The 26,819-nt window shown below is 50.2% G+C and overlaps 1 protein-coding gene and 1 long non-coding RNA gene across 2 annotated transcripts in view; one reads left to right on the top strand and one right to left on the bottom strand.

The window, feature by feature from the left end:
• KIF26B (kinesin family member 26B) overlaps positions 1-25,372 on the top strand; it is a 510,788-nt gene extending 485,416 nt beyond the window's left edge. Inside the window, exons 11-15 of the mRNA XM_055582070.1 lie at positions 794-956; positions 1,978-5,386; positions 18,589-18,791; positions 19,251-19,401; positions 23,022-25,372. Of these exons, the coding sequence (XP_055438045.1) occupies positions 794-956; positions 1,978-5,386; positions 18,589-18,791; positions 19,251-19,401; positions 23,022-23,170 (4,075 nt within the window). The 3' untranslated portion in view covers positions 23,171-25,372. The remainder of the gene's footprint in view (positions 1-793; positions 957-1,977; positions 5,387-18,588; positions 18,792-19,250; positions 19,402-23,021) is intronic.
• On the bottom strand, positions 24,388-25,897 carry LOC129652944 (uncharacterized). The gene is made up of 3 exons (XR_008714858.1): positions 25,255-25,897; positions 24,765-24,924; positions 24,388-24,523 (listed from the first exon to the last, which is right to left on the bottom strand). It is a non-coding gene; the product is annotated as an uncharacterized LOC129652944 (long non-coding RNA).
• Between the last annotated feature and the right edge of the window lie 922 nt (positions 25,898-26,819).

Here is a 26,819-nt window from a genome sequence, read left to right as displayed (position 1 = left end):
GAAAAAAAAAAAAAAAATGAGTCGTTCCTTCAGATCACTTTTTAAAGAGCCTAGAAACACCATCTGTAAACTCCTGGGCTTCATTACTCAGGACACTGGCCCCACACAGCACCTGCAAAATCCCCAGAGGAGTCCCTTCTAGAAAGTTCTGCCTTCTGTTGCTGATTGAGTGCTTGGGTCTATGTCTGCATGTCCCTGGTTTTAATCAGGAATATGAATACCTTTTCCTTTGTCACTACCATGTGCAAATATATGTTAAGAGACAATGGCAATAAAGTGGGTGCAACTCCTTGGCAAAAGAAACCTTGCATGTATTATAAACACATAGCTCTTCAATACAAGTTCATGGCTGGGAAAGTGCTTTTTTTATTGCAGGGGTTGCCTGGTGTGGAAATTTGCAGAGAAAGGCCCGATGTGCAGACAGCATGCCCAATCACGGGTCACAGAGTTGCTCTCTCCCCATCCCTGCCTCTCATTTCTATTCCCAGGCCTCATTTTGGGCAGTGTCATATGCATAGACACATAGACACACAGGAATGCCCCGTCACAGCCAGGACAGTGGTGCCAAGGGAGGTGTTCTGCATGCTTTCCATCCTTGGGGTTAGAAGCACTTGCTCAGCTGCCAACTACAAATAGCTTCATGTAGAAGATGATGTTAATTAGTACGCATTTAAAAAAAAAGGGGGGGGGACCCCACTGCCCACAGCAAGCCATGTAGGGGCCCGAAGTCCTACCCTGACAGCCAGAGTGAAGCATGGCCCACTAATACAGCCTTAATTCACTTTGTTGGCAGAGAAAGCAAGCTCACCATGCTGCTGCGGGAATCCCTGGGGAACGTGAACTGCCGCACCACCATGATCGCTCACATCTCGGCCGCCGCTGGGAACTACGCCGAAACCCTGTCCACCATCCAGATCGCCTCACGAGTCTTGAGGATGAAGAAAAAGAAAACGAAGGTAAGGGGTTTGCCGGGGGTGCGGAGGATGAAGCAGCTTTTGGAGCCCTGCCCTGGAACTGAGTCAGGAAGAGTGGAATCAATATTTCTAATCCCCCAGCAGCAGGGGCCTGGTGAGCTTGGCTGCCGAAGGCCTGGCTTAGCATCCACCTCGGGGTAGGACTACCTCCTGGCCGATACAGAAGTCCCGTCCCCTCCCCACTGGTGGTGATTTCCTCAGTCATCCAGCCTGGACTCCTAATGGGGAGTGCTTGGTTCACTTTAGAGAGTTTAAACGATTGCGACTTTGAGGTGAAAATTTTTAAGAGCAATGGGAAATATCCATAGTTTGTATCTTGCCTACCTTGGTCCTTCAACTGATTGATCCCAAAGGAGACTGTTAGTTTACTCCTTGCTCAGGTGACCCTACTTCCTGTGCATTTCCAGGAGGCACTTTTTCAGGCCAAGGGGTGTTGTCCTGTTAATTCAGTGGTTGATTCTGGTTGATGAAACCACTGGGCTCATTTTCTCAGGCAGAGGCAAAGCCAGGACAGTGGCAGTATGACAAGAATGTCTGAGAAAATCATTATGATTGTGGTCAGTCTGGTCTGTGGCCAGCTGGTGATTTGTGGGGGCTTTTTCCCCTCCTTTATATATATATAAAAGAAATATATATATATTTATATATAAATATATATATATATATAGACACACATATATTTGGTCAAAAGCACATATTTCCAACCAGTGTCCCATGGCATAAACTGTCATACATGGTTGGGTGTGCAAACTAGTGACCCCCTCAAGTCCTTAGGAGGTCACATGGGACCTGGGCTGGTCACCCCCTTTCGTGAGCAGCCTCTGCTTCCCCAGTGGGCCTCACAGTAGTATGAGGGCATGACATACAGAGCTGGGGCACCTGGCCTGGCACACCCAGGTAATGGCCCGGGGTCTGGATGGCCTGCGTGGAGCCAATGGCCTCCGCCAGTCATCTGGCCAGTTGCCCCACGACACCACGCTAACTGTTTCCCTCTCACTCACAGTACACATCGAGCTCCTCCGGGGGAGAGAGCTCCTGTGAGGAAGGCAGAATGCGCAGGCCCACCCAGCTAAGACCCTTCCACGCCAGGGCCGCCGTCGAGTCAGACTTCCCCATCCCTCACCTGTCCAGCGACCCTGACTACTCCTCCAGCAGCGAGCAGTCCTGCGACACAGTCATCTATATCGGGCCAAACGGCACAGCCCTCTCTGACAAGGAGCTCACCGACAACGAGGGGCCCCCAGATTTTGTGCCTATCGTGCCAGCCCTGCAGAAGGCCAGGGGTGACAGCCGGTCCACAGAGGCTGGAGAGGCCGGTGCCAGCAAATCGGAAAGGGACTGCTTGAAGTGCAACACGTTTGCCGAGCTGCAGGAGAGGTTGGATTGCATCGATGGCAGCGAGGAGCCCAGCAAGTTCCCCTTCGAAGAGCTGCCGGCCCAGTTTGGGGCAGAGCAGGCAAGCAAGAGTGTCCCATTGAGCCAGGCAGCCGGAGCAAGCCCGCTCTGTGAGTCTGATAAGGAAGACGATGGTTCAGACAGCCAGCTGACAGACAGAGAAGGTGTGGAGCCCCCGGCCTGCAAGGTGCAGAGGAATCACTCCCCAGTCCCTGCCGCATTGCTCACCAACAGCCCCACCCCTGCCTCACCCCGGAGCATCCCCGGCAGCAGCAGCCAGCACAGTTCTTCCCAGCTCGCGCAGAGCCCCAGCCTCCGGAGCAGCCGGGAAAGCCTGAACTCCTGCGGCTTTGTGGAAGGCAAGCCCAGGCCCATGGGCTCCCCCAGGCTGGGCATTGCCAGTCTGTCCAAGACCTCAGAGTACAAGCCGGCCAGCTCTCCTTCCCAGAGATGCAAAGTCTACACCCAGAAGGGGGTCCTGCCTTCTCCGGCCCCACTGCCCACCTTGAGCAAGGATTCAGGCATGGTGTCTAGTGAGTCCCTGCTGCAGCCCGAGGTACGCACCCCCCCGGTTGGAATGAGTCCCCAGGTTTTGAAGAAATCCATGTCTACTGGGAGCGAAGGGTTCCCAGAAACCCCTGTGGATGACGATCATCAGGCAGCAACTTCCCCAGATTCCAAGAAGGAGATTCTGAGCACCACGATGGTGACGGTACAGCAGCCTCTGGAGCTGAATGGTGAGGACGAGCTGGTGTTCACGCTGGTGGAGGAACTGACCATCAGCGGGGTGCTAGACAGTGGCCGCCCCACCAGCATCATCAGCTTCAACAGCGACTGCTCGGTGCAGGCCTTGGCCTCAGGCTCCCGGCCCGTCAGCATCATTGGCAGCATCAGCGAGGACCTGGAGTGCTACTCGAACGTGGCTCCTGTGTCCGAGGTCAGCATCACGCAGTTCCTGCCCCTCCCAAAGCTGAACCTGGACGAGAAGGCCCGGGAGGCGGGGAGCAGACGTTCCTCCATCAGCTCCTGGCTGAGTGAGATGAGCACAGGCAGTGACAGCGAGCAGCCGTGCCACAGTTTCATAGCACAGGCGTGTTTTGGGCACGGGGAAGCAATGGCAGATCCTCCTGCCTCGGAGTTTGTTGGCAGCATCCAGAACACTGCGGTGGTGTGCCGGGAGAAGCCCAAGGCAGGCCCCGACAACCTGCTCATCTTGTCTGAAATGGGGGAAGACTCCTTCAACAAGGCAGCCCCCATCAAAGGCTGCAAGATATCCACCCTGGGCAAGGCCATGGTCACCATCTCTAATACGGCCAGTCTGAGCAACTGCGAAGGGTACATCCCCATGAAGACCAACATTACGGTATACCCCTGCATCGCCATGAGCCCCCGAAACGTCCAAGAGCCTGAGGCGTCCCTGGCCACCGTCAGCTCAGTCCCCAAAGCAGCCCAGTCCCAGGAGAGCAAGGAAAGTGGTGCAAAGAAAGAGATGAAATTTGAGGACCCCTGGCTGAAACGAGAAGAGGAGGTAAAAAAAGAGAATGCTTATCCCAATGAAGAAGGGAGTAGGTTTGAGACAGCCACGGGCCCCCCAAAGCCTGAGGCCAGAGCAGAACAGGACAAGAAGGCCAGCCCCAGCGACAGGCTGAGCAACAGTAGTGGTGAGGTGTCTGCCTCCCCAGGGGCCGACAACTTCAGGAGAGTGGTGGATGGCTGTGAGATGGCCCTGCCCAGTGTGGCTGCCCAGAGCCCCGTGCATCTCAACAAAAGCCTGAAGTCCAGCAGCCTTCCCAGGGCTTTTCAGAAAGCCAGCAGGCAGGAGGAGCTAGACAGCCTCTTCTACCATTGCGCCTCAGAGACCAACGGCATTGGCTCGGCTTCCAGCACCCAGCCCTCCAAGGCCACCCTGGAGAAGAAGGTAGCGTCCCCCAAGCACTGTGTCCTGGCTCGGCCCAAAGGGACTCCCCCGCTGCCCCCTGTCCGGAAGTCCAGCCTGGACCAGAAGAACCGGGCTAGCCCACAGCACAGCGCCTGCAGCAGCAGCTCCAGCAGCCCCTTGAACCAACCTGCACCCTTCTTGGCCAGCTTCCCCGACGAGCCCAGCAGCAAGATGAAGGATGCCAGCAGCAGCAGCAAGCTCTTCAGCGCCAAGCTGGAGCAGCTGGCAAGCCGGACCAACTCTCTGGGTAGGACCACAGTCAGCCACTACGAATGCCTCTCACTGGAGAGGGCCGAGAGCCTGTCCTCCATGAGCTCCCGGCTGCACGCAGGCAAGGACAGCACAATGCCCCGCACAGGGAGGAGCCCGGGCCGCAGCGCCGGGGCCTCGCCCACCAACCCGGGCCCCACGCAGTCGGCCGGGGCCTCGCCCAAGGCCAGCCAGTCCAAGATCTCCGCCGTGAGCAAGCTGCTCCTGGCCAGCCCCAAGGCCCGCAGCCTGTCCACCTCCACCACCAAGACCCTGAGCTTCTCCACCAAGTCCCTGCCGCAGGCGGTGGGCCAGAGCTCCGGGCCGCCCCCCGGCGGGAAGCACATGTCCTGGTCCACCCAGTCGCTGAGCCGGAGCCGGGGCTCCGGCCTGGCGTCCAAGCTCCCCCTGCGGGCGGTGAACGGGCGCATCTCCGAGCTGCTGCAGGGCGGCGCGGGCGGGCGAGTGCCGCCTGGGCGCGCGGGCCCCGAGGCGGAGGACCGCGCCATACCCACCGACGAGCGCCCGCCGCCTGCCGCCCCGCTGCCTTCGCCCTACAGCAAGATCACACCGCCGCGCCGGCCCCACCGCTGCAGCAGCGGCCACGGCAGCGACAACAGCAGCGTGCTAAGCGGGGAGCTGCCGCCCGCCATGGGCAAGACGGCGCTCTTCTACCACAGCGGCGGCAGCAGTGGCTATGAGAGCATGATGCGCGACAGCGAGGCCACCGGCAGTGCATCGTCCACCCAGGACTCCATGAGCGAGAACAGCAGCTCCGTGGGCGGGCGCTGCCGCAGCCTCAAAGCCCCAAAGAAGCGCGCCAACTCAGGTAGGCGTGGGCACCTGGTGGGCGTGGGGTGGGCCCTGGGATGCAGGGATGGGAGCCCAGGCACCCCTGTCCCTGCCACCTGTCATCTGCTGGGGACAGAGCTATCACTGTCAAAACCAACCTTCCGTGAGGGCATCACTCAGGCTTCAGGCTGTGATGCTGGTCAGTCTCAGCCCAGAGAGAAGGCAGGCGCCCAGGGAACCGTTCCTCACTCACCAGCCGTGGGTTGTGGAGGGTGGGGGTGTGGGGGGCGGGAAGAGGCCTCTTCCTGCAGGAGATCTCCCCATTCTGACCCCAGACACCTGGTTTCTCTGCTCAAGGACCAAGAATACTGCAGTTTAGAACCACTCAAGGGATCAGGTCATTGTAGCTACACTTATGTGGAAAAGGAAACGGCAACCCACTCTAGTATTCTTGCCTAGAGAATCCTGTGGACAGAGGGCTGCTGTCCATAGGGTCGCACAGAGTCAGCCACAACTGAAGCAACTTAGCATGCATGTATGCATGCATTCGGAGAAGGCAGTGGCACCCCACTCCAGTACTCATGCCTGGAAAATCCCATGGACGGAGGAGCCTGGTAGGCTGCAGTCCACAGGGTTGCTAAGAGTCGGACTGAGCGATTTCACTTTAACTTTTCACTTTCATGTATTGGAGAAGGAAATGGCAACCCACTCCAGTGTTCTTGCCTGGAGAATCCCAGGGACAGAGGAGCCTGGTGGGCTGCTGTCTATGGGGTCGCACAGAGTCGGACACGACTGAAGTGACTTAGCAGCAGCAGCAGCAGCTGCCCTTATGACCCAGTGGCCCCCCGAGCCTAGCAGCCATTCTCTGGGGTGGAATGAAGCTCACTGTCTTATGGAAGGTGCAGTGGGGGCAACCCCACCTCCACCCCACTGCCCCCTCCACACACACTGATGGAACAGTCAGGCCTGAAATATCCAACATTCACACACACACACACACACACACACACAGCACACCACCCCCTCACTGTGGAACCAAAATGCATGCTTTTGGAGGAAGTCTTTGCTATGTCCAGGAATCTCCTATCAAAAGACAAATAAGTCCTCTGGAGGAACTGCCGTGTATAAAGCCCACTGATTTGTCTCTTTGGAGTTTGGGGGAACATGTGATAGTAAGTTGTGATGGGCAAGGAGAAGAGGACCTAGGTCAGAGCTGATGGCCCAGGTGGCCATAGGGTAGGCGAGGTGAAAGGTCAGTAGAAAGAGAAAGGGACAAAGAGAGAAGACAGAAGGAACCAAGGACAACTTTAGCTACTTGAGAATTTTGCTGACTCATCTTTGCTCTTAAATGGCCTTCAGAGAACTTGCCCCCACTCATCTTTAGCTCAGGACTCATTTGTAAGGAAGCTGTCCCCTGCAGAGCCTCACACGCAGTTCTGCACCTTGGTTGATGTGTGAGTGGCCTGCTGTCCAGCCCTCCTAGCCTGTCCTTAGCTACACTGTGCTCCTTCTGCAGAACCTGGAGCTCTCAGAAACCATGGCCCAATGGAATATTGATGCCACCAGCACATTTGGAATTAAAAGATGAGATGAGACCCAAAAGAAAGGTCTCCTTTTTCCTGCAGCTGCTCCAGCCAGCAACTGCTTCTCAGGTTTTTTTCTCTCAACCCCAGGGTTGCTTTTTTCTATTCTCACACTACAGACAGGCACAAACTCTGGAATATTCCAGTTCAGATGTAAGGACTGTGGTCAGTGCACACGATAAACCATTTGTCTGCCTCAAAAAAAAAAAAAAAAAAAAAACTTCAAGGGACAACAGAGTCATGCTGTAATTCTAGATGTTATGAGGTATTAATAGATTGCCCCATCCACCCATCCCATCACAGATTATGAAATACCGTGAGGATGTTAGCCTCCCTGCATGTTTGGGAGTCATCGTGGTTGTCAGAATCTTGACGTTTTTATTTCCCAGGTGTTGTGGGCATCAGGCCTTGATTCACTTTGATGGTGCCCCACATCAGGCCCTGGGCCCTGAATCTCACCACCAGACCTGGGAGCAGAATCCCATATAATACAAGTGGAGAACAGAAATCTATTCAGTATGACATGGCAACTGCTGAGTCCTATTTTCAGAGTCAAGGGCATTAAAATGTACTGATAGTGGTTACTAAAAATAACAAGAAAGTTTAAGCCAGAGCCTTTGCCAAAAAAAAAAAAAAAGTCTGGCCTTCCCAATACTTGTTTGATAAACCTTATTTATTACAATCTACCCAATCTTGGTCTTCAAAATCCAGATTATTGTGAGACATTTGCTATGTGCTCACGTACATTTGAGTGTTACAGAGTGCTTTCACATACTCTAATTTAGCATCTTGAATCTACGTATCTAGTTTATTCTTTCAATAGCTTTTCTCTTTTTTTTTTTTTTTTTTACTTGAATTGTTTGGTTTGGCTGTTGCACTGGAGTAGAGGGGAAGAAAAACTAAGGTAACTACTTGGAAAGTGGACCACAGGCCCTGTTTGGTGCTTGGTGCTGCCTGTGTTTGTAAATGTGTTCTTTGAAGGTCCCTCGTTAGGTTTGGCTGTTGGTGTACAATCAAAGCAGCGGTCTAGGTGCCAGAGATGGGATTTCATAGAGAGTGCCGAGGGCATCGAACCTCTGTGAGCAGCTGCTGAAGATCCTGGGCTCCCTAATGGATATGGCAGTGGAGATATGCTCCCTGCATGCGAGGTGACCTTGTCTCACTTATTTATGATTATTATTAAGAGAAATGCTGACTGTCAGACATGATCAGCATAAATCAAAGGCAACTTCTTTAAGAGAAGCCATAAAGCTCCTCAAAGGAAATTCCTAGCTCGATGGCTGGATTTTACAGTTACTGGAGATGTTGGGAACTGCAGGGGAGGCAAGCAGTCATCTGTTAGTGGAGGTTGCTTTCGAATTTGGAAAACTTAAATTCTTTTGTTATCTCCTTAGTGAAAACGAACTAGAAATATATTACTAGGAAGATAACCTTGAGCTCTGTGAGTGCTTTGTAGTACACGTAGAGAAACCAAACATCCCGATGGTTCACCTTTCCAGTCCCATTCCTGGAGATCCGTGCTGGTGGAGAGTGAGCAGATTGGGCTTTTCCTATGGGCATGGTGCAGTGGGAAGACTGAGCTAGAAAGGCAGGAGACTTGGGGTCTTGGGTTGTGTGACATTTAGGGAGTAGCTATACTCTCTGGGCTTCAGTTTTCTCACATAGAAGTAAAAAGAAGGGGTTGGTAGAGGTGGTTCCTACACTGTATAAGATGATGCGAATAACATAAAGAATATTGGTGTTAATATGCCTTCATTTCCATAAGATGATGCATAGTCAATGGGATTTATTTTTAAGTTATTAAATATTGATCAGACCTCTTCTGTGCTGTTAGAGCTTGGTGACATGAAAATCGCAAGTGTGTCTGGGAAGGGGCAGGCAGCATAGAAAACCAAGCCACTGTGAGAAGTATGTAATCTCATTGGAGAGCAAGGACAAAGAACATGAAACAGAGAACAGTGAACCAGGAACCAAGATGCATTGCCAAGTGCTGAGTGAGGAAGTGAGGGCTAAGTGAAGGAAATATTTAGACAAAGATGGCCCAGAGCAGCTGAAGAAGGCTATAGGGAAACACTGGAATTGAGCCAGGCCTTGAAGGATGCTGGGACAAAGGGCATTGTCAGCTGAGGCAGCTTGGGGCATTAAGAGCGTGGTTTATGGACAACAGAGTGGGACTAACTCAATAACGGTAATATTCTTAATGGATGTGATGATAAACAGAAAACGTAAGCCCAGATCAAGTTATTCCTTGAGCATCTGGCAACTATGATAAGAATTATTGCAGTTGGCAACGGGGAGTCATTTATAGGTTCTTGGTTAAGAGTGTCATAAGGTGACAGAAGCTGTGGGTTGCTTTCTGTTGATGGATTTTCATCTGTCCCTCCACCGTTCCTTGCCGGCCCCCCTATGATAGGTGCACAGACATGTAGGTGGAACTGTTAGGCATGAAGTAGAGTTATGACACGGAGAAGGCAATGGCACCCCACTCCAGTACTCTTGCCTGGAAAATCCCATGGACGGAGGAGCCTGGTAGGCTGCAGTCCATGGGGTCGCTGAGGGTCGGACACGACTGAGCGACTTCACTTTCACTTCTCACTTTCATGCATTGGAGAAGGAAATGGCAACCCACTCCAGTGTTCTTGCCTGGAGAATCCCAGGGACGGGGGAGCCTGGTGGGCTGCTGTCTATGGGGTCGCACAGAGTCAGACTTGACTGAAGTGACTTAGCAGCAGCAGAGTTATGACAGCCTGTCCAGGTAGGGAGCAAATGTTCAACCTGTCCATAGGTTAGCAACTGAAAATCAGTTGCTAAAAGTATATGAATCAGTGATAGGCAGTGTATTGTGTGGCTGCATCAGCTGGGCCCCACCTGAGGCCCCAGCTTTCCACTGATAGCTCATTTACATCACCCATCACTTGGGCCCTCCCTGACTCTCTCTCCCTCTCTCTCCTTCCTCATGTTCCTGACACTTGACCCCACACCTGGTGTGTTACCCCCTTGGCTTCTTTCTTTCTCCCCGCTTGTCTCTCAGGCTGGCTAGGGAAATGTGAAAATTAGATTAGGTTTGAGTGAAGTTCATTTCCATTGCGGCAAGCCCCGGTGTGGTGTGACCCTGCATCCAGAAAGCCCAGGAGAGAAGCCAGCCAGGGAGCATGTCGGTTCTGAAATGCACCCAGGGCTTGACCTGCCTGGCAGGAGCTCCTCTGAGGCCTGTTCAGCACTTGACTCAGCCTGTCGAGTCCCCGGCGCTGGGCTGGTGCAGGTTACCACGGATCAGGTGGACACCGTTGGTTGATTCATTGGTTGGTTGGCTGGCTGGTAGTGTGGTCCTACAAGTTAGCTGAGTTCTTTTCTATGTACTTCTGATCGCTTGCCCTGCTGGTGACCTGTGTTTTCCACACTGAACCTAACCTTTTATTTTCTTTCCCACTCTAAGCACCAGACACTGTGCCTTCCCTTCTGTGGGAACTGAGTAAACATTACTGACTGATGGGTTCAGTTTACAGATCTTCTGCCCTGGAATCTGTGACTGGTCACTCCTCCAAGGGCCTAGAGCACCATGCTTCACTCTGTCCCCTCCCCATGGTCCGTTCGGTTCTCAGGTGCAATCTTATTTTGTTTTAATGAATTTCAGGAAACACAGTGGTCTCTGGCTTAATGGAAACAGGGCTAAGGTGAGTGGCTTGCTGGCCGATTTAAGATTACTAGAGTGTTTCTAAGAGACTTCATCTAGAAACAGATGAGAAAGTGTTCCAAATAAGACAGGCTTTTTGACAATAAGTTGGGAAAAAATAGAAAAGTCTGGCTCCCTAAGACACTGAGGAAGCTCCTTAGAGTGCAGTGTGGGTGGAGGTGGGTGCGGGGCTGAGAGGCACTGAGTGAGCATGTGAGGGGCCTGGGCTCTGCCCAGAGGACGGGTCCATGGCCGGCCATCTCCCCATCTCCTCTGCAGCCTGGGACAAGCTCACTCATCAGTTCAAGCCCGACAGCTGCCCATGTGCCCACATCTGCATCCATCTGGGAGGCCTGGGGCTGGCTGGCTCTCGTTGGTCAGTAAATCCACGCTCACTGATCTTTCCCCTCCCCCTCCTCATCGCTGATACCTGGGCAGCCTTTCAGCATTGGTGCTTTCTGCTTTTTGACTCACTGTCTTCCTAGTGATGCTTCCCTGGGTCAGAATGAAGATGGAGGGTGATGGCCAGAAAGCTGATATGGCGGGCTCACCACAGGCGGCCGGGGTGGGCATCTGTATGTCCCTCAAGGCGTGTTGTGGGCCTCGGCGCTCAGAATGCCTGTGTTTTCTGACACTTGACCTAAGAAGCAGCATCTTCAGATTCAGAGTAGACACTGTTATCTGCACTCAGTGATGGTAAAAATGGAAGGCCTGACATCAGACTCCTTGCTGGAGTCATGAGCGCTGTGGAGAATAGGGTGGGATGGGCCATGACAGGTTGGGGGCCCCTCCAAACATATGCAACTGGAAGCCAAGCCTGGAGTGGCTGGGAGAGCCGGGGATTCAGGTCAAACTGGGGCCATTTCGTGCAGCAAAATTGTTGCCACTTATCAACTTTAGGTTTTTTGTTTAACACTTGACTTCTCTATGTCCATAAAGAGTTCTGGGCTGATGAGCAGGGAGTGATAGAGAAGAAGGAATCCTTCTGATGACCCACTGGCATCAGGGGGGAAGCTGGTTCAGGACAAGTGGTCCCAAACCAGACAGCTGCATTTGACAGGTTCCACACCACTATTGCCCAACTAAGGTGCTTCCCCAACCTTCCAGGAGCCTGGAATAGAGCGGTCACTGGCAGGGCCTGGGCTCAGAGGAGAGCAGGAAGCATCTTCTTGAGAGCATGCAGGAAATCCAATAACTCATATTTCTATGGGGACCCAGACCAAAGCTCTGTGGTCAGTTCCCTCCAAGTGATGATATGGCATTTCGGCACCGTTGTTTCCTGTGCCGTTTCCAGCAGAGCGAGGCACCATCTCTCCCTCTGAAATTCCCTTCATAGCATTAAACTCCATTTCCTCTGGTCTGACCACATTCCCCTGGCCCCTGTCCTCAATTTTCCCCATCACACCCCAAGTAAGACTCCCAGTGTACTTCTGGAGGAGACGAGAGGGGCGGGGAGGCCCCTCAATAGTGGGTGCAAGTTCTGGATGATATCAGTTCATTCATGGACCTGATTTACCAGTGACCAAGTTCAGAACAAACCTCCATCCATAGTTCTTCAGGCAGTCTGTCTATCAGATCTAACCCCTTGAATCTATTTTTCACTTCCACCGTATAATTGTAAGGGATTTGATCTAGGTCATACCTGAATGGTCTAGTGGTTTTTCCTACTTTCTTCAATTTAAGCCTGAATTTGGCAATAAGGAGTTCATGATCTGAGCCACAGTCAGCTCCCAGTCTTGTTTTTGCTGACTGTATAGAGCTTCTCCATCTTTAGCTGCAAAGAATATAATCAATCTGATTTCAGTATTGACCATCTGGTGATGTTCATGTGTAGAGTCTTCTCTTGTGTTGTTGGAAGAGGGTGTTTGCTATGACTAGTGCTTTCTCTTGGCAAAACTCTATTAGCCTTTGCCCTGCTTCATTTTGTACTCCAAGGCCAAATTTGCCTTGATTTCGTTTTCTGGGTGTGACTCAGAAAACTAAGATCATGGCATCTGGTCCCATCACTTTACAGCAAATAGATTTGGGAAAATGGTGGAAACAGTGACAGACTTTATTTTTGGGGGGCTCCAAAATCACTGCAGATGGTGACTGCGGCCATGAAATTAAAAGACACTTGCTCCTTGAAAGAAAAGTTATGACCAACCTAGACAACATATTAAAGAACAGAGACATTACTTTGTCAATAAAGGTCCATCTAGTCAAAGCTATGGTTTTTCCAGTAGTCATGTATGGATTTGAGAGTTGGACTATAAAAAAAAGCTGAGCGCCAAAGAATTGATGCTTTTGAATCGTGGTGTTGGAGAAGACTCTTGAGAGTCCCTTGGACTGCAAGGAGATCCAAGCAGTCAATTGTAAAGGAAATCAGTTCTGAATATTCACTGACTGATGCTGTAGCTGAAACTCCAATACTTTGGCCACCTCATGCAAAGAACTGACTGATGTGAAAAGACCCTGATGCTGGGAAAGATTGAAGGCAAGAGGAGAAGGGGATGACAGAGGATGAGATGGTTGGATGGCATCACCGACTCAGTGGACATGAATTTGAGTAAACTCCAGGAGTTGGTAATGAACAGGGAGGCCTGGCATGCTGCTGTCCATGGGGTCACAAAGAGTCAGACACGACTGAGCAACTGAACTGAACTGAAGTTCAGAACTCTGAGAAAATCCAAGATAGCCAGTCACTACACACAGAAGCCCTTAGACTGCAATTCACTTGACATTGGACACTCACTTCTGACCCTGGCAGGGCTTGATTGACATGGTGAGGAAGTTGAGAAGATTGCAAAAAAGCATAGAAAAAAGATAACAGAAATTAGCCTTCAGAATATCTCTATCAGGATATTGTAGCCCTGTAAAATGTCATTCTCCTTTAAGGCTTCTTTACTTTTCTCTCACCAATCAGGGTGATCTCTGCTCTCATCTCATAGGGTGCCCTGGAGAGATGAGGAGGCTAATAGAGAGTGACCCTAATTCCTGATATTTTCCCATCTGTGGTAACGAGACTCCTCGGTGTTCCCCAATGGGCCCTGCCTCCTGGCATCGCCCTTGATTCATCCCGTCCCATACTCTACTATGGTTGGTCTCTGTGTCCAGTTGAATAAGGTAGATGAAAGTGATGGTTATGTCACCTTCAAGATTAGGTTGTGAAAGACACTGGAGCTCTCTTTCTTGCTCTGGGTAGATTAGCTGCCATGCCATAAATAGCCCTGTGCAGAGGCCCACCAGGCAGTGCACGGAAACTCCTGCCAACAGCCACAACAGTGGGCTTAGAAGTGGATGCTCCAGCCACACTCAAGCCTTCAGAGGATGGCAGCCCCATCTCGTGAGCTGAAAACTTGACTGCAGATCACAAGAGACCCTCAGCCAAAACTACCTGCTCCATCAGCCTCTCCCAGATCCCTGCCTCGTAGGAATGTGTGGGAGAACCAACATTTGTTATTTTTAGCTGCTGGGTTTAGGGTAATTGGTCACACAGTGATAGATAAGTGATACACCACCCATCCCATGAGCCTCCTCAGTTCTTCCCCTTTTTCTCACATAAACAGATTCTTAGAGTCATCCCAGAAATGTCTGGACCCATGCACCCAGTGAGATGGGTGCACTGAGATGCCCATATAGCTTCCCAGATGGTGCTAGTGGTAAAGAATCCACCTGCAGTACAGGAGCCACAGGAGACATGGGTTCAAACCCTGGGTCAGGAAGATCCCCCTGGAGGAGAGCATGGCAACCTACTCCAGTATTCTTATCTGGAGAATCCCTATGGACAGAGGAGCTTGGCAGACTGCAGTCCATAGGGTCGCAAAGAGTTGGGCACGACTGAAGCAACTTAGCACTTGCAGCATGCACAATGCCCATACATATACCTCCCTAGGGGCTGAGTATATATTATCCAACTGAGAAAATAGGGCTTACCAGGAGTCCCATCACAAGTGTTTGCAGCCTGAGGAATGAGAGCCAAGTCTCCACCTGAAGGATGCTCAGGCTCTCCTTGTCTCTGAGAGCTGAACATCTTCCCACTGATGCTTGGTGTTCTTTGGCCTCCACGCATGTTCTGCAGCAGCCAAGTCTCACTGGAGCTGAGCTCCAAAGGCAGAACTGCTTGCTCAGAGTCAGCTGGCATGATCAGACCAATTAAATAAAAAACCCAAACTACCGGATGGTTCATTTCCATTGTAAGGGAGTCAGATATTTACTTCAGTGGTTGACATCTTCAGTGGTTGACACTTCCTAGTTCCATAAGTTAGTGTGTGTGTGTATGCATGTGTGTTTGCACATGCATACATACACAAGATAAAGATCTGGCCCCCCAAAATGAGATTTGACATGAAACCAAGGGAGCCTAGAGGACAGAGTACGCTCTGTAGGGAAAGTTGACTTTGCGTTTCGAGTCCCTCGTTGTCTCCTGAAGGAAAGGCCGCTCACCCGCACTCTGAACAGGCACGCGCTGCCCTGAACGCTGCGCCAAAACCACTGCCACCACCTGGAGCTGCGGGTAGTGGCTTTTCACACTCCTAGCTCCCTAGGTTGGGGAGAAGGTTGTCCTGTGCCTTGGCCCCCTGGTTCTGTTTCAAAGAGTTCTGGCTCTTTTTCTCTCTGAGCTTATGGTATTTTAAGCTTTTCTTAGCAGTCAGTGCATCTCTTGAAGTGGGACAAAAGTACAGTGTCTTTCTCTTTGGAAGGGTCATCACATCACGCAGGCCACACTGGCCCAGCATGCAACAAGCAGAACCAACTGGAATCGGGGAGGAAGATGGAGGGGGGGTGGGTAGAGAGGGCACTGACTCCTCCAGAGTTTCCCAAACACCGCAGGGGTGGTGCTGGAAGGACCGGCAGCAGCACTGACCAATATAGCCCATCTCCCGGGGCCTCCAGAAAAGTCTCATGCTTTGTATCCTTCGTATTCTCAGGGCTGCCGTATCATGGTGTGTACATTCTCTTGCCCTCCTTCACTCTCACTCAAATCTGACTTTAATGAGGTCCATTCTGGTAGCTCAGGCGGTAAAGAATCTGCCTATAATGCAGGAGACCTGGGTTTGATCCCTGGGTTGGGAAGATCTGCTGGAGAAGGAACTGGCAACCCAATCCAATATTCTTGCCTGAAGAATTCCATGGACAGAGGAGCCCGGTGGGCTACACAGTTCATGGGGTCGCAAAGAGTCGGTCACTACAAATGACTGGGCACAGAAACACATTCTATCTCAAAGCACAATCAGCTCAGACTCTATGTGCAGCTAGCCAAGGCTTCCTGCAGATGCCATTGTCTTCCCTCAGATGCAGGAGGGACCACATATCCATTCTGAGTTAAATTAGATCAGGCTCCCTTCAGCTTCAAGATAAACCTGTTGGGATGGTGTCATGTTTCCCAACCATCCTCCTTCCAGGAGAAAGCAAGCTTCCTAATGTCTGGTCCTGGCGAAAAAAGGTGCCAGGTGGGTGTGTGTGCCTCAGGAGATGCAGCTGTTTGAGGCAGCACCAGGCTTCCCTACCAGGAGGCCAGGCCTCCAGCCTCCCACCGGGAGAGGGGCCAGAGCCAGGGGGACAAACCTGGTAGTCACCCAAAGCAGGAGGCTAGATCCACTTCAGATGTGGGTGAAAAGATTAGACCCCATCCTCAGAAGCCAGGCCATGGTTTCACTCACTCATGTCACCAGTCACCAAAAAAAAAGTGGTGCTTGGTGCATTGGGGCCCCCCGTCCTGACAGTCCTTTAGTGATTGCTTCTTATAATCCTCTAGAGACCTGCCTCTTAGGGCTCAAATCTGCATGGTATGTGTTGGGCTGCACCCCACAGGCCTGCAAACCTTGTAGTTGGGCCAGACTGAAGAAAGAGCTGGGAGACAGCAACAGAGACATCAGTGGTTTAGGGACAGGGGATATTACACAAGGGGTCCTGGAGTGACACCCCACCTTGTGCAGCAGGCAGGACACGGCAGCAGTTTTCACTACTTGAGGGAGGAGGCGGCTACCATTTACAGGTGCAATTGATGTCAGGTAGCCTCATTGGTTACCAGGGATTGATTAAGCCCTAGAATTAAGAGGATTGGATAGGCATGTGAATGAAGCCGGGACTGGTTAAGCAGGGGAATGCATAGAAAGCAAGAGAACAGCTATCTTAAATGGCATAACAGTACACTTCACCCCTACATATTCTGCTCGACCCTTACCGTGTTGGCCCACCCCTCTTCCCAGATATCTCTGGGGTCCCAGATATCGAGGGGCACTGCAACCAAATACCACAAACGCAATACAGACACCAGCAGCTAAAGAGTATCAAGAATCCAAGAGGTGGGCAAACTTTGGAGCCGGATGCTTACCGGGTCAATTTTTCAAGGAAGTCCCAAGGACGACAGAGGCATCTCACTGCAGACCCAGCAATCAGACTCATTTCCCAGGGAGGCTACCATTGGTTTCCCAGTTCGCAAAAAGGTTCCCTCCACTCAGACTAGGGGTAAAATATAAGATGTTTAACAAACACGATGCAGGTAAGATCCTGACCATGAAGCAGGATATAGGCAGTGACAGGCTCCTGAGAGATCACCACCCCCGCCTGTCTTCATCCTGGTCTGCAGTACCACCCGCCTGTCGATCCTCAGTCGCCGCAGCCTACTATGTGCCACGTTCTGTAGTGTTTAATCATAACCCATCCTTTGGGAAGATCATTTATCATCTGATATTTCTTATTTTGGTGGAGAATGTGGGCAATGGATTTTTTTTTAAACAAGGTAATACTAAGACTTTGGGCAAGTTATGGAAGTCTTTTGTACCTTACTTTCTGCTTCTGTGAGAATTACATACTAGGCTTGTCTGTGACAGAAAACCCAATAACAATATAAGATTAATTTCTCACGTAAAAGTCTGTGTAGGGGGTTTTCAGGGCAATGAAAATACTCTGTGTGATACTATCATGGCAGATACATATCGTTACACATTTATCCAAACCATAGGCCGTAAACACCAAGAGTGAACCCTGATGTAAACTATGGACTCTGGGTGTCCCTACGCATAACGACGTGTCAGCCCAGGTTCATCGGTGGTAACACATGTACCTCTGTGATGGGGATGTTGATGGTGGGGGAGGCTGTGGGTCTGTGGGTCCCGATGGTATATGGGAACTCGCTGTACCTTCCTCTTAATTTAGCAGTCAACCTAAACCTTCTCTAGAAAAAGTAAATCTTTTTTAAAAAGAAAAAAACTGCATAGGCGATCATGTGAAGGTCTCCTGGGTACCAGGAATCCTGGCTGCTAGTCTCGTTTATCCGTCATTTACAATCTTCACATCATGGACCGGGCAGCAGGCCCGTATTCCATCCGAGACAAAGGAGAGAGGACAAGGAGGGCAGACCTCACCTTTTCAGGACACTTTCTATTACAGCTGTTGCAAAGGGCACTTCTACTGCACTGGAGGAGCTTAAGTCACATGTACTACACAGGGTACACCTGGTACCCTGTGCATCCAGCACCCACTTGGGGTCTCTTGCTGAGGTTGAAGAGGACGGCAGGTATTGGGGGACAGCTAGCAGTCTCCATCACAGTATGTAGAGCATGTCCAGCAGGGCCTAGCATAAGCAGTGCTGATTCCAGTGTTGTTGTTAGAAGCAAATAAACTCCTCCTACTACAGTATCAAATCCTAGCATCTATTTTCCCCTAACACTGAACATCTCTAATTTCCTGCTAACATGGGTCCATGCTGAGGGTATAGCCAGAGTGGCTCTCAGTTCTAGTGTCCTCCAGCCTGTGTGTTTTAAGGGGGAGACCACTGTTAGGGGGTGGGAGTTGAACTTACGGAAATGAAGCAAGTGCCAGTGAAAGGGAGTGGATGCTGAGGTGGCGGGTGGTTGGAGCGTTTCAAACACAGCTCTGCCGCAGGTCTGGGTAGGGTTGGGTGTGGGGGGCGTGCTGTCATGCCCCCACCCCTTGCATTAAAAAATATGCTCAAAAGAAATTCAAAACTATTAACTGTGGACTTAATTCCCTACCTAGGTTCCCAGAGACGGAGGCTCATCCCGGCGCTGTCCCTTGACACCCCCTCCCCCGTAAGGAAACCCACCAATAGCGCGGGCGTTCGCTGGGTGGATGGCCCCTTGCGCAGCACCCAGAGGGGCCTCGGGGAACCTTTTGAGATTAAAGTCTATGAAATCGACGACGTGGAGCGGCTGCAGCGGCGACGAGGGGGCAGCAGCAAGGTGAGCCTCCTCCACCCCGTGCCCCAACAGGTCCCCTTGTCGGCCCCCCGGGGGCAGTGCTTGAGAAGGGGCCCAGGCCCCGGAGACCCCAAGTGGCTTCTGTGCTGGTGGGAGGTGAGGGCTCCAGCCAGCACCCAGTCCTGTGCACCCAGCTCCTTGGGAGAGCCGCCTATTTCTCCACCTGGACACGTGGAAGGTTCAAAGACTGGGAGAGCTGGTGGGCTCCCTGGGCTTTTCTGGCTCCAGCTTGGGACACCAACCGCCTTCTAAATTTGGGATAAGCCTGTGATAGTCCTGTCCTGTGCGTCGGCGTCAGAGCTGAGCCCCCTGCACCCTCCTTGCACAGATTTATAAGCAGAAGTATTCCTTTCCAGAAGAGGTTGCGTGGGCTGGATTGGAGCTGAAGGTCCCCGTTTCCTCCCCTCTTCACCTCCCGTCTCCTTCTCATCTGCATCCTAGGAGGTCATGTGTTTTAACGCAAAACTGAAAATTCTGGAGCATCGCCAGCAGAGAATTGCGGAGGTCAGAGCCAAGTACGAATGGCTGATGAAGGAGCTGGAGACGACCAAACAGTATCTGATGCTGGACCCTAACAAGTGGCTCAGTGAATGTAAGGCCCATCATTGCGACTCCCAGGTTCACCCACTAAACAGACCAGGCCGAGGGACACAGACGCTGTCTGAACCCCACCTCTGCCCATCGGCTGGAGGCAGCTTCCCTGAGCTCGATCCCACTCTCCTGGGAGCAGATGGGGAGGAGGGGGCAGCGGGTGGTGACCATGGCTCTTGCCGGATTATTTCTTGTGTGTCTCAGTCCAGAGCACCTGAAAATGAGATATTTTTCCCCCCCTGCATGTGGTGGACAATCACCCAGACATGAAGGCTATATTACAAATCTGCTCCCAGGCCACAAAATCACATTGCATATCTAGCCTGAAATAGACAAGAATTTATAGAGCTCTTAATAGGGTAGAATGTGCAATCCTAGAAAAGCCTCACAAAGAACCCAGAAAGCAAAAAAAAAAACCAAAAAACAAAAAAAAACACATTTTTGAGTGAAAAGAATAACATTCGCAGTGTTATTTCCATTTAATAGAAAGCCCAGGATGACAGCGACCATCTAGTAACAATTCAGAACAATTTTGCTCTCTTTGAAAGATGGATTCAATTGTCTCTTATTTATTTGTTCCTAACCATTCCATTTACCACAAAATAAAGCTCAGATCTGGTCCCAACTGTTTCAATGATATGGGGCCCAATGCTGGACAACTTAGCCTCTGGAATAAAATGCGTTACTTCCACTAGAATTCCTTTCCCTTCTTTCCTGTCCCGCACTCACCAGCTTTTCCTTGTTCCTCCCTCTCTTCACAACTGACCCCTGAAGTGACCTTCAGCACCTCTTCCCGGCATTCCCAGGTCAGTGCAGGGAGCATGACAGGCAGAGTCTGGAGCTGAGGTTTAAGAAAAATACTGGATGAAATGATTCTGAGCAAAGAGGAAAGGACAGAATTTGCCAGCCTCCGAGCTGTGCCCTGCCCCTTTCACAGCATGTCTTCAGGTGGCTTCCTTTCCACAACGATGTGGTAATAACATCACCCTTGAGTACCTCATTGGTTCATGTGAGGATCAAACAGACCAGTAGGAGGACAGGACACTGGGGCCAGTTACAACGGTGCATCTTACCATGTTGAGTTATACCGTGTGTGGTGTCAGCCGCAGTCATGCAGAGCTGCTCTGGGTGTGGCTGTGAGACCTCAGGTAAGATGCTTAACCTCTCTGAGCCTTGATTTCCCTAACCGTCAGATGGGAAACATAAGGGTTTGCCCATCTCATAGAGCTTTTGGGAAGAGTGAATGAGCTACTGTTGGTCGAGTGCTCGTTACACTGCCTGCCAGTGATGAAAGCTCAGTATTTAGTAGTAATTAGTGTTTGTATTATCAGAGTTAATGAAAATAGCCATTCTCTAAGGGCTGAGGAATTTGATTTCCTCAGTGCCTGGTTGCCTGATGCACCAACGGGGGCCCCGTGTTAGAAATCCTGACAGAGACACAAACTCCTGCTCTCCACAGTATTTCCCTCTAATCTGTGATGGGGCAGACAAGACATGAACAAGGACATTAGCTGAAGTCTGGCCATGGCATAAACATGGAGCCTAATGCTGGTCTCTCCCACCTGTACACACCCTTTTCCTTCTTCCATGAATCCTCCGGCATTTCAGAATCCCAGGGGCACCCATTCAGCAGCTCCTCTTCTTCCTTTTTTATCCTTTTATTAACATTTTTGAGAGCTGTTTATGCCTGAGGCAGCCTTGACAATTGTCTTCATCTTACAAAGTCACACTTTTCCCAGGAAGTGAGCTGCTTAAACATCGGTACAAATGTAGATGCTTCCAGGAAACAATTGCTTCCTTCTTGCCTTTGTCAGGAATCAGTGATTTTTTTTTTTTTTATGCTAAGAAAGGTAATGAACAGAAGGCCACATGAAAGGAGAAGCACAGAGATTGGCCCTTCAAGATGAATTAAAATCAAGAACGACAAAAAAAAAAATCAATGAGGCTGTATGCTGACTAGTCCCTGGATAACAGGCAGGCTGTTGGCATAGAAATATATGTGCTGGGATCCTTTTTTTTTTTTTTTTTTCAAATTTCCTAATTCTGATGCCACTTTCAAGGTGATCCAATAACATAGCCTGATGTGGATATGGTATGGGGAGGGTTTTTTTTGTTGTTGTTTTAGACTGGTATTCAGGAGCCTCCACCTTATTCCAAGCCCCTGTCCTTATTAACTATGTAACCCTGAACAGGACACATCCCTTCTCTGAGCTCTGTTAACTCCCCTACAAAAGAAGTCAGCCCTGATTTCCACCCCAGATTTTCAGATAGCTCGTAGCAGTTCAAACCACATTCACATTCGTTGTTTCTTTTTGGTTTTACTCTCCATAGCAACTCTAGTTAGGAAAGTAGGCAGACTAGGGATGACTCTTCATGTTACTTTTAAGGACCCTGTGCCAGCACAGGTTAGGTGTGGCCTTCTTGGCAGTCAAGTGCAGGCCTCCTGCCTTGGATTCCAGGGCCACCCCACTGCCCTGGCTGCTGTCCACGCCTGTCCTCCCCACGCTGGACACTCTGCAGCAGCCCACCACCCTACCCAGTCTTGACTGGACCAACTAGTGGCCAGTGGCGCAGGAGAGGCGGCCGCAGATGATTGCCCTTGAGGAACTGAAGGAAACAGACTTTTAACTCTGTACAGGTCTGAACTTTAGGGACAGAATCTGGGTCTTAAATCTTGCTTGTCTTCTGAGCAAAGAATTGTAATTATTTTTCATCAAAGTATAGTTGATTTACAATGTGGTGCTAATTTCTGCAGTATAGCAAGATAATTCAGTTGCATGCACATATATATATTTATATATACATTTATATAACATATATATACATTTTTCCGTATGGCTTATCACAAGATTGAATAGAATTCCCTGTGCTATACAGTACGATCTTGCTGTTTATTCATCCTATATATAATACTTTGGATCTGCTAATCCCAAACTCCCAGTTCCCTCCCTCACCGCCCCTCCCCTTAGCAAATACAAGTCTGTTCTCTGTGTCTGTGAGTCTAAGAATCTAGTTATTAATATGTGCGTGCATGCTAAGTTGTTCAACTCTTTGTGCCCCTATGGACAGTAGCCTGTTAGGCGCCTCTGTCCATGGGGATTCTCCAGGCAAGAATGCAGGAGTGGGTTGCCATGCCCTCCTCCAGGGGATCTTCCCAACCCAGGGATTGAACCCTCATCTCTAATGTCTCCTGCATTGCAGGTGGGCTCTTTACCACTGAGTAACTGCAGGGTTCAGATCGCTGGATGGGGAAGATTCCCCTGGAGAAGGAACTAGCAACCCACTTCAGTATTCTTGCCTGGAAAATTCCATGGACAGAGAAGCCTGGTGGGCTATAGTCCATGGGGTAGCAAAGAGTCGGATATGACTGAAGCAACTTAGCACACACAGAGCCTCAATTAAATGTCGGGGATTTGGTGTTATCATTAGAATGAAGGGCCCCAGTACAGTTGCAAGTAACAAAGGGTTCTGCTCCTGACTTGAGAGCTGCAGAGGGTCAAGGGCACGGTGGTGCTAAGACCTCCGGGCGCAGGCGCAGCAGCCTCGGGGGCCAGGGCCGACCCGTCGGGTCACCCTTCCCTGTAGGCGGCGCGTCTCCATCGGGCTTCTCCTTCTTTGCAGTTGACTTGGAGCAGGTTCTGGAGCTGGATTCCCTGGAGTATCTGGAAGCGCTGGAGTGCGTGACGGAGCGCCTGGAGAGCCGTGTCAACTTCTGCAAGGCGCACCTCATGATGATCACCTGCTTCGACATCACCTCCCGGCGCCGCTGACGGGAGCCGCCCGGCCCGGCCCTCGCTCCCGAGCCGCAGGCAGCCGCGCTGTGCCGGCCCTTAGTGCCGGCGCCGCTCAGAGACCACGGAAGGAGGATGAAGGTTGGTGGCAAGTCTGGAGGAGCGTGGAGCGGAAGGCGAGTTTTTCTTTTGTTTTCTGTAGGAACGGTGCAGACACCAGACCCGCAGGAGAGGAGCGAATGATGGGAAGCCCAAGAAGCGTGGAAGCCCCCGTGAGACTGAAAAAGCACTTTGAGGAACTTTGAAGAACTTGTTTGTACATAAGAACTGCTGGCAAAAGAGACCTCCCTCTTCTCCTGGTTTGTGAGAAAGGGCTAAAGTGGACGTGGGATTGTTGTGGAAAGCTAAAACAAAACAACAACAGGTTTCCCCGAATGACTGATTAAGTGCCTTGCAAATCTTTGTTATTATCCAAACGTTTATGTTCATACTTTCTTGTGTACAGATGGTGCTAGTCAAGATGAAAACAACATGAACAACAACAAAAAAATCAAACACATTTTTGCAATGTATTTACAGCTCGTTTTCTCTTGGTGTTTTAGCCTATTTCTGACTTGCTATTTCTAAGTAAGTTGTGTTTGTAGAGCTCTTTCCTAATCAGTATTGCATATGAATAAATGTTAACTGTCTGCTATGGTTCTGCTGGGAAGGCCACTCAAACAGAAGCTAGAGACTTCTGGGCCCAAGCCAGTGTGTTTCCAGGGACGGTTGGAACCACAGGTGATGCTTATTGCCACCTCCCACCAGTGGCAGGGTCAGAGGGCAGACTTGGAGGTCGATTATGGAGCAGGCGAATGTGAGCTTGAGAGAAATGGGTGTGTCTTCAGGGGGAAAGGAGCCTCTATGACCCTGGCCCTCCTTACCCTTCGAGCGGGATGTTTGTGCTGAATAGTTTCCCCTCCAAGTCCTGAGGCACGTCAGTTCAGTTCAGTTACTCAGTCATATCCGACTCTTTACATGTCCTGAGGCACGTAAGACTGGTTCCTTTTTACCCACGAAGCTGGGGTCTTCAAAAACATTTTTCATATTCATTTTTATTCCAAAGATTCTGGATCTAAAGAACACTTGGACCAGTTCAACGGAGCCATATTTTTTTCCCCAGTTTTGCAAATTTATTAGAGCAGAGGATTTTCCCCAGTCTGGAGACCTTCTTGGACTTGTAGATGCTCAGAGACGGAAGTAGTATTGGTCCAGAACAAGGAAGGATGGGGGGCGGGGTTACACAACTTTTCTGTTGTCCGGAGTGCTGTTTAATGCAAGAAGTTCCAGTCCTTTTGAATGAAAGCCTCCATACCAAGAAAGGACCAGGCCTGTCTGCTCAGGCCTTGACACCTGAAGGCAGAGAAAGGTTTCCTGTCATACATCACATACCTGTGGGGCCCAGGGTTTCATGCATGTGGGTGTACAAGGCTTGACTCCAGGAACTTTGGACTTTATTCTCAAATTGAGATGTCCATCTCTGCCACAATTCCCTTAGGGATTAGTGTACTCATTTTAGTGATAGAAACCCAAAGCATAGAGTGGTCCAGGGATTGTCTAATAACAGCTGTGCAACAGCAGGGTGTTTACCTACCTTCCAGTCAGGGCCTTCTCCCAGGCCTCTCTAGCCAGGCCATTAATAGAGGTGCCCAGGATTTTCCAGAGTATTGTTCTTTTTGACCTCAAATGCAGCATAACTTCATGAATTTATTTCCAGGTGAGTCAGTCCTGGCTAACTGACTCCTCAGCCCCAACTGCTCCCCAAGGAAAAAGAACAATGCATTTGTCAATGCTCCTTTGTACACATGCAGCCCAGCATAGTTGGCTAAACAACTGGCAAAGCCCAGTTGAACCCAGTAAGTGGGAACCGAAGTCTTGTGAGCTTCATAGTGCAGCCCTTTACTGGTCAGAACAGGGCACAGAGAACCCCCTAGGCTTCTGTCTGGCTTTATGTTTGATTCAAACTCGCTCCTGTGGCATCGTGCACACAGAAGCTGTGCTCCATCTGATAGCTAACACGGGCTAAAATATGGTGAAATGTTACTCCAGAATGGATGGTTTCCCCCTCCAGTTTAACAAGTCACCTTGGGAGAGGCAGGCCTCCCCCACCCTAACCCCATTCTGCAGGGCAGCCCCATGGTTCTGGGGCTGGATGTGCTCTGGTCTCTGCACTTGCTTAAATGAACTTGTTAAATATCAGCCTAATGGAAATGTCTGGACCCCAAGAGATGTCAATCTGTTGAATTTGTTTGGGTTTTCCACTCGGCATCCCTTTGGTTGCTGGCTTGAAATATACCATTTCATGGAAAGCCTTTGATTGAAGGACTGTCAAAGGTACCTTTCTCTTTGTTGGAAACATACACACTTGATTAGTAATCAGTGTCCTTAGCTTTTGCCCTGGGCGTATCTTCCCCACAGGTTACTTCACTGAGCTGAGTTCCTTAACAGGCCATCAAGGGGGCCCTTGTGCCTTTCCTGGAATGAGACTAAGTAGAAACATCTACAGGAATTTCAAATCTTGATCAGTGAAATCTTTCCTAGGGGTAATGGCCTTCAGTTTGCATCCTGCCTAAACCTGCTTTATATGTAACAACTTTGTGAGATAGCAAAGGGTTGAATAAAACCAAGAGCTCTCTTGCCAAGTCAGATTGGCCTCTTAAAATGCCACACTGTTGAACTTCTCGCAGGCTGCTGTTGGCCATGGTGTAGGAGAACAACTTGGCATGGAGGTTCATTCTGACTTTTTCCTTTTTTTTTTTTTTTTTTTCTTTTCTGACCTAAGTCAGCTACAAACAACATACCAAGTATTGATGAACTCTGTGAAGAAATCATGAATTTTATGCTATTGTGTGATTGTTCCTGGTTCTATCAGTTGATTGTACAGCTGATCAGCTGTTGTGCAACAGTTCTAGTAACTGAGGAACAGCTTCATTCAATGACCAAATGTGAAGTTGTCCAGGTCCCCTTGTGGTTTTGATGACAGATAACCTAGGAAGGCAAAGAGAATGTCAAAGAGCCCATTATTCCATTCTATTATCCACAAATGAAAGGCCCAGAAAAATATTTACTTGAAATTAACATTTAGAAGCCTTGACTCTTTGTCTGAAATTGTCTTCCCTCTCCAAAGTTCAGCTCAGTGTGAGCTGGAAGCATTATCACAAAACTCAGAGGCCAAAAGGGGAATAGTGACATTGTTCCCCAGGAGTAAATCCATAGTGCATCTCACGATGGTGTTTCATGTTGCCACAGAGTGAGAGTTTGCTTTATCCTGGGCTTTCAAGCCCCACCTGAGAGCTGGAACCTTTGATCTTCTCATCCTTGAATTCCCCTCTACATCATGGGGAAGCTGTCTCTAACTTTCATCTCTTTCAGACTTGAAATTGAAACACCCCGCCTGTTGTTTTCTCTGCAGTTGCTGTTCTGAAGGTGGGGAGCTTGAGATGCAGAAGCAGAGGTCGGTCCTGTGTTGACTCAGGTGGGGTTCATACAAGAGATCCCAAACTGGGGAGAGAAGAAAGCTGCGATAAAACGCTATGCAGCCCAGAGTGGGGAATTCAGCAGGCAGGAATCTGGCCATTTGTCATAAATTAGTCTTAAACTTGAAGTCTGTGTTCCTGGAAGGTGGCAGTGACTTCATTGTAGCCACAGA

This window comes from Bubalus kerabau, chromosome 5 (genome assembly GCF_029407905.1).
Source record: "Bubalus kerabau isolate K-KA32 ecotype Philippines breed swamp buffalo chromosome 5, PCC_UOA_SB_1v2, whole genome shotgun sequence".
In the NCBI taxonomy this organism is placed as follows: domain Eukaryota; kingdom Metazoa; phylum Chordata; class Mammalia; order Artiodactyla; family Bovidae; genus Bubalus; species Bubalus kerabau.
Note: the sequence above shows the minus strand (reverse complement) of the source record. Positions and strands in the feature narration are given on the sequence as shown.